The 6423-nt window shown below is 39.8% G+C and overlaps 1 protein-coding gene across 2 annotated transcripts; it reads right to left on the minus strand.

Annotated features, from left to right (window-relative positions):
- Positions 1 to 312: 312 nt before the first annotated feature.
- LOC102906218 (cathepsin R-like) lies at positions 313 to 6196 on the minus strand. 2 transcript variants are annotated; one of them, XM_076573527.1, is made up of 8 exons: positions 6092 to 6196; positions 4622 to 4758; positions 4193 to 4315; positions 3946 to 4101; positions 2861 to 3085; positions 2328 to 2397; positions 1513 to 1630; positions 313 to 671 (listed from the first exon to the last, which is right to left on the minus strand). In XM_076573527.1, the coding sequence occupies exons 2-8, from the start codon at positions 4745 to 4747 to the stop codon at positions 569 to 571; spliced, it is 921 nt and encodes a 306-aa protein (XP_076429642.1). In that variant the 5' UTR covers positions 4748 to 4758; positions 6092 to 6196; the 3' UTR covers positions 313 to 568. The 2 variants fall into 2 exon arrangements, with proteins under 2 accessions (XP_076429642.1, XP_006981806.1); XM_006981744.2 differs by having other exon boundaries at positions 2235 to 2397.
- Positions 6197 to 6423: the final 227 nt, after the last annotated feature.

Raw genomic sequence — 6423 nt, forward strand, 5'->3', positions numbered from 1 at the left:
ATTGGAGGAGCACAGGGGGCCATGGCACTACACAAATTGGCTAAGAATTGAGCCTGGGGAAATTTGTGCCAGCTAAAAATGTCAAATTCAGAAACTATCATACAGTCTTTCAGGGATGAGATTCTGAAAGATAAATAGAACCCTATAAGCAAACCACAATCAATGGTTGAATATCATCCATTACAGTAGATCCACCCACACAATCTTATGAATACCAGAATAACACTCAATCTTAAGTTCATAATGAATTGCAAGTTTAACCAAAAAAAAAGTTGCTGAAAAAAGAGAAAGAACCTATAAATTATACTTGAATTTTTACTGTTTAAATGATTTTATTTGCACAATAATTAAAATTAAAAGTAAATTTCTTCAGGGATCATAAACATACGTTAGAGCAACAGTGTTCATAATGTCAAATAGTTGAAAGGTTTCAAAATTCACATGGCAATGTAGCTTTTCGGGGACATAACTCCCATATACCCACCAAAGTTTAGTCACCAAAAAGGGAATAGCACTTCTCTGGAAATGCTGTCTCCTGCCAAGTGCTTTCTTGTAGCCATCAAGTTACTCACACAGTGGTGGGGTAGTAGGCATATGAAGCAATTCCACAGTGGTTGTTCCAGTCTTTGGCAATTTTCATGTAGCCCTTCCTGCCCCATTGTTTACCCCAGCTGAAAATAAAATCATGTTTTCCATTTAGTAAAAAGATCATTGCATGTTGGATTTATTATATAATAAATTATATATGTCTGTTATATATACATTTTACATTATATATATTAACAGGAGACAAACCTAAAAGAAGGATCAGAAAAGGTAGAGAATTTACTTCTGAGCACCAAGAGGAACCTCAAACAGGACAGTGAACACCACAGTAGAGAATGGGCAGAATGGTTGTCTACCCATATATGGTTCAAAATTAAGAAATGTGTCAGATTTTAGAAAAACAATGGCACAGACATGACATTGACCCACGAGAAACCAGTGACAGATGGGAATATTATTACCACACATTGTGAGTGTTCAAGCTGCAGGAAAGTTCAGAGGCTAAGGACTGGAGATAAATGTCAAGAGCCACATTAAAGTGATATTGACACTTTATTGTGCCTGTAACTCAAGTTCTCAGGACATGGTAACAGGACATACTTGGACCAAGTTGTCTAGACAATGAACTAGATCATCAAGACACACTGCTGTAATATAGAAATTGCATAAATAAAAAAAAGCTGATGCTAACATCAGACCTCTACATATGTTCCCTCAATTACTCATGTATCCACCAGCATGTAAACATCCGTGCATGTACACACACCTCATGAATGTATTGGGAAAACAAGAACACACACTGCTCAACTAAAATGGGACAAAGTTTTGGGCTGTGTATTGAACAACTGACTGCAACATGCAATGCCTTTATGAATCCTTTGGAAAGCCAGGCAGTGCTTTAAACCACCACTGCACCATCTCTTAAGGCCCTGGAATTTCAAATAGATATTTTTTGGCAATTTATACCTGTTCTTTATCAGCCAGTAGTGATAACCATCCATTTCATTTCCTTCATATCCATAACCAACAACCAGAACTCCATGAGTCAGAGAATTACTGCTGCAATTTGGCTCATGATGAATACCTGAGAAATAAAATGGAAGCTGATGTGAGATGCACAGGACACCTGACAGTGACCACTGCTACTAACAACAGGCATTTTCAAAGATCCCAGGAATGATGTAAACTACAATCAGAAAAAAGAGCTGAATGAATTGTTACCAAGAACACTAGTACATAGAGAGTTTCACAGAAAAGGGAAGTAATTCTAATCAGTATAAATTTGTTGATAAACACTTGTTTGCTTGCATATGAGATGACTCCTTGGAATTTTATATTCTTTGTTTTTAGAACCTTATGCCACATAGAAGATAAATTACTTAATTCAAGGGGATCTGTTTTATTTTAATTTTAGATAATCAGTTTCTATAAGTACCTAAAACATCCATAAAAAGTAGGAGAGTTGAAAAATTAGCTAACCAGTAAATTTTATTAATTATGACATATTAAATTGCATGTGGAGGTCACATTATCTGAAAAACTACAATCATGATGATTATGTGGAGAGGAATAAAATCCCAGAAAACCAAATATTCACATCACACTTTATACTTAAATACCAGCCCATGAACATGTTGTGGCCCAGGGATGTCCTAAGGTTTTTCTTATCTAGAAGAAAATTTGTGTACCTTTCTTGTAGAATTTGAATGAATCATGGGAAGCATCAATTCCAACAGAGATGGGCCCGATAGTTGCAACAGCAGCCATTAGATAGTACTCACTTTCTGGGAGGGACACAAATCCTGTGATTTCAGCAATGGAATTCTTTGGATTATATCTGCATTGCCCTTCCTTTAAAAGGTAAAGAGGTAAGAGAGTCAGATACTTTCACTCACCTTCTTGAGAACATGAGTCACAACCACAACACTCTGCCCTTTACAGGTGAGCACACTCAAGTCTGGGCTGTTATAAATCATCTCAAGAAGTGAAATGCTACTGGGAGATTTAGAACTGAAAATTTGTTTGCATTTCTTCAAGGACAACAAATTGGTATACCTATCCATTAGAAATTTTAAGGTAGAAAATCTTTATTGTATGTACAGTAGTTTGAATATTCTTTATGTGCACAGAAGCAAACAGAGCACTGAAATCATTTCACCAGAAAGCTACGCAAATGTAGATGCTCTAAAGACAGATTTGATGGTATACAGAGAGATTTTATCAAATAATTTGAGCTCTGAAGATAGTGGATTTTCTCTACAATTGTCCTACACTCCAAGGTGAGTTAAAATGACAGCAGAGGATGTCCACTTACTTTTCCTTCATATGGATAGGTTGCCTCAGCCTCCAAACCTCCATTGTGTAATACATACTGGAAGGCATTGTATGTATCACCCGAAACACAGCCATTATTGCCTTGAGGTTTAGAACAGTCCACTAAGTTCTGCACACTCAGAGGGGTAAGTTTGTTTAGTTGCCAGATTATCTGTGCTTCTATGGCACCAATCACAGAAAATGCCCAACAAGAATTGCAGTTGCCCTGAGCAGGGAAGAAAAGATTGTCATCCACAAACAAATACCAACCCAGCAACAACTCAGACAGATTTCTACTTTATGAAAATTATTTACTGGCAATTGTTAGATGACTAGGGAGGGATAATCAGTCTCCTAAAGTATACAACTACTGACAGTTTACTCATGCCCCAGTCATGGCCACATGCATGAACATTTGAACAGGATCAATTGGTTCTATGGGTTATTAATGACCCAAGAAGAAGGAATGAATTCTACAGAAAGATGGGTGGAGTGCTGTGGGATGGTCTGTATGTCAAATCTGTTGCTCTGATTGGTCAATAAATAAAACACTGATTGGCCAGTGGCCAGGCAGGAGGAAGTATAGGCAGAACAAGGAGGAGAAGAATTCTGGGAAGTGGAAGGCTGAGTCAGAGAAACTGCCAGCCACCACCATGACAAGCTGCATGTGAAGACACCGGTAAGCCACAAGCCACGTGGCAAGGTATAGATGTATGGAAATGGATTAATTTAAGATATAAGAACAGTTAGCAAGAAGCCTGCCACGGCCATTCAGTTCGTAAGCAATATAAGTCTCTATGTTTACTTGGTTGGGTCTTAGCGCTGTGGGACTGGCAGGTGACAGAGATGTGTCCTGACTGTGGGCAAGGCAGGAAAACTCTAGCTACAGTGGAGTTTAAGAGAGAGTATGTGGTGGGTTTCTAGGATTAATATACATTGTGAAAACATATAAAGCACTCAAAGAAGAAAAAATGTTATTTAAAAAATGTACCGCACATATCTGCACACTCAATGTGCACACTGAAACACCAAGTCCTTTTCATCCTGAACATGTCTGAAGAAGATAGGCACATGATAAGGTCTTACCTGGTTCCGCACAGGAGTCACATAGCCTTTCTTTCGCCAATCCACAAATTTGGGTAAAACAACACCAGCATAACGTTTCTGGATACTTTTCTTCTCCTGGCGAGGGTGAGCTCGGACTGGGAAATCAATCATCATTTTCCTGAATTCTTCATCAGTCTTCAAGGAAAATTACATAGTGATTATAAAAGAAAAGACTCCATGTAAACACTCAAGAAAACACAGTGTGAAGAATCCACGTCACACTCACCATGTCACCAAAGCCATTCATTTCCATGGTGAAGCCATTCTTACCCAGACCATTCTCCCCATTGTGGTCTTTAATAATTTTCAAGTTTTTTTCCCATACTGTTCTCCTCATTTCTTCTTCCTCCTGAATAAGAACATAATGGATGGCATTTTTTTCTATTAAACTCTTGCACAAGCTGACCTTGTGAACTTGCTGCTGCAGGTGACTAGAGGCCAAGGAGAGCTATTCTAGGACACTATAGCCACACGTTCTCCACATACACAGGAAAAGGGAATTTGGCTACCCTGTGCTCACAATGATTGTGACTAAGTAATCTCTCAGTGGTGAAGGTGGTGGTGGGAAATATGTGGCCTCTAATGTGCCTAGAGAGTTTCAACAGCAATTTCAATGCACTCTGGGGTTATTCTGGACAGTTTTCAGGTTACCAACCAGGCTGTATGATTTTTCATATTTTATTTTCCAGTTTTGCCATTCAGCATCCAAGCTGGGATCAGGTGCTGTAGCAGCTGAGGACAGTCCCAAGCAAAGGATGGCCAGAAAGAGAACAGAAGTCATTTCTCAAGCACCTAGAGAGGGGAGAGATATTAACATGTGACTACACAAACATTTTTAAAGTCTCTTCTTACTCCTCCCTGAGAAATTCAGCTATCTACAGTTGATAAAATGCTTTGAACTATTCCTCCAAATACTTTTCCAAAGATTGTGAAAAAGGCTAAGATTATGTTTGAACTAAATCAGCCACCGAGATTTATTAGATCCAATGAAAAATGAAGAGCACATGTCCCTCTAGCAATGGAAACCAGTTGTACTGCATCATATTATTTCAAAGAGATCTCCATACACAGTGAGGAACAGAGGCTAAAAAGAAACCTGGGTTTAGGGTATCACTGACTCACAATTCCTTCCAAGCAAAACTTCTATTATTTGGCATTGGATCCTAATTTCAAGGTGATCCTAAAGTTCAGGCCACATGACATTATATCCCTTTCTTAAATACAGGAAGTATTGGGCTTGTCTTGCACCCTCTGTACTTGAATGAAAACTTTGTGAAATGTCTTCTATAAAGAATGCAGGGAAAATCACAGGTATTATCCTTCTGTCCTACACTCAGAACCATGCAACCATACTCCCCACTCACTACCTCAATGAGAATGGTGTCATATGGAAAATCATAGGAACCAGTCAGTGGTTGTGCATGCCTTTAATCCCAGTACTTCAGAGGCAGGGACAGGCTGATATCTGTGAGTTCAAGGCCATCCTGGCCTACAGAGCTAGTTCCAGGATAGCCAGAGCTACACAAATGAACCCTATCTTGGAAAAAAAAAGGAGAGAGAGAGAGAGAGAGAGAGAGAGAGAGAGAGAGAGAGAGAGAGAGAGAGAGAGAAACATAGGAAGCTAGATCCAAGAGTGGATGGGGAGTACAATAGAAAACCTCTTGTGGTACTCATGTTCAGGTCTTTCTGTGTCTCTAAAGCAAAACTCCCCATAGGACCTGAAGAGGACCATGCCATCTGCTGCTATTACTACTGCTACTACTACAACCAAGCCTGCACATGTCAAATGAAAACATACATACCCGGGATTATGTGAAAGAGACAATCTCTATTTCCCAGGAGGTGACAACTGATGGTTACTGATGTGCATGATACCTGCTGTCAATCTCTGTTGACAGACCCAGACTTGTACTTAATGGATACTATACAACCCTGGAACCAAGAATCAAGAATACTGGATTCTTCATTGCCTTCCCCTCCCCCTCCCCTCCACCTTCTCACAGCATTGAAGCTGAGGCTTAGAATATGTTTTCCTCCTTGGGAATCAGCCTGATTCTCCATGGAGTCTCTCAAGGCTCCCTCCAGGACAATTTCAGATTCTGCCTTGGCAGAAGCAGGGCCTCACCTGTGGAGACTGCTGCTGTCTCAATTCACTCCACAGACTCAACTCTTCAAATGTTGCTGAAGTCTCTGGACCTGGTTCAGCAACACCTCTCTCAGGCTTTAAATCCCAAATATCTAGATAGTTGGCCCTACCCCTCAAACATGTCCTCTTTTTGATTGGCTGTGTTGGTGACTGGCTTGAGCCTCCAGGCATTTCTACTTCAGGCTCTTTTTGAGATATGATCTTGGCTCTCCCTCTGGGGTGGGTTTGGGCTTCCTCTGTGAACTTTGGAAAACTGATTTTGTTGACCTTGTCAGAGGATGTTAGCCAGCCATACTATAGAGTTTGTATCA

The sequence above is a fragment of the Peromyscus maniculatus genome, chromosome 5 (genome assembly GCF_049852395.1).
Source record: "Peromyscus maniculatus bairdii isolate BWxNUB_F1_BW_parent chromosome 5, HU_Pman_BW_mat_3.1, whole genome shotgun sequence".
Taxonomy (NCBI): domain Eukaryota; kingdom Metazoa; phylum Chordata; class Mammalia; order Rodentia; family Cricetidae; genus Peromyscus; species Peromyscus maniculatus.

Bases quoted from the DNA above. Each gene is read 5' to 3' on its own strand.
- LOC102906218 (XM_006981744.2), bottom strand. From the start codon at position 4,747: ATGACTTCTGTTCTCTTTCTGGCCATCCTTTGCTTGGGACTGTCCTCA. The intron at 4,102-4,192 runs GTGAGTGTGACG...TTTTCCTTGAAG, and splicing joins TGAATGGCTTTGGTGACATG to ACTGATGAAGAATTCAGGAA. The intron at 3,086-3,945 runs GTAAGACCTTAT...TTCCCTGCTCAG, and splicing joins TGACTCCTGTGCGGAACCAG to GGCAACTGCAATTCTTGTTG.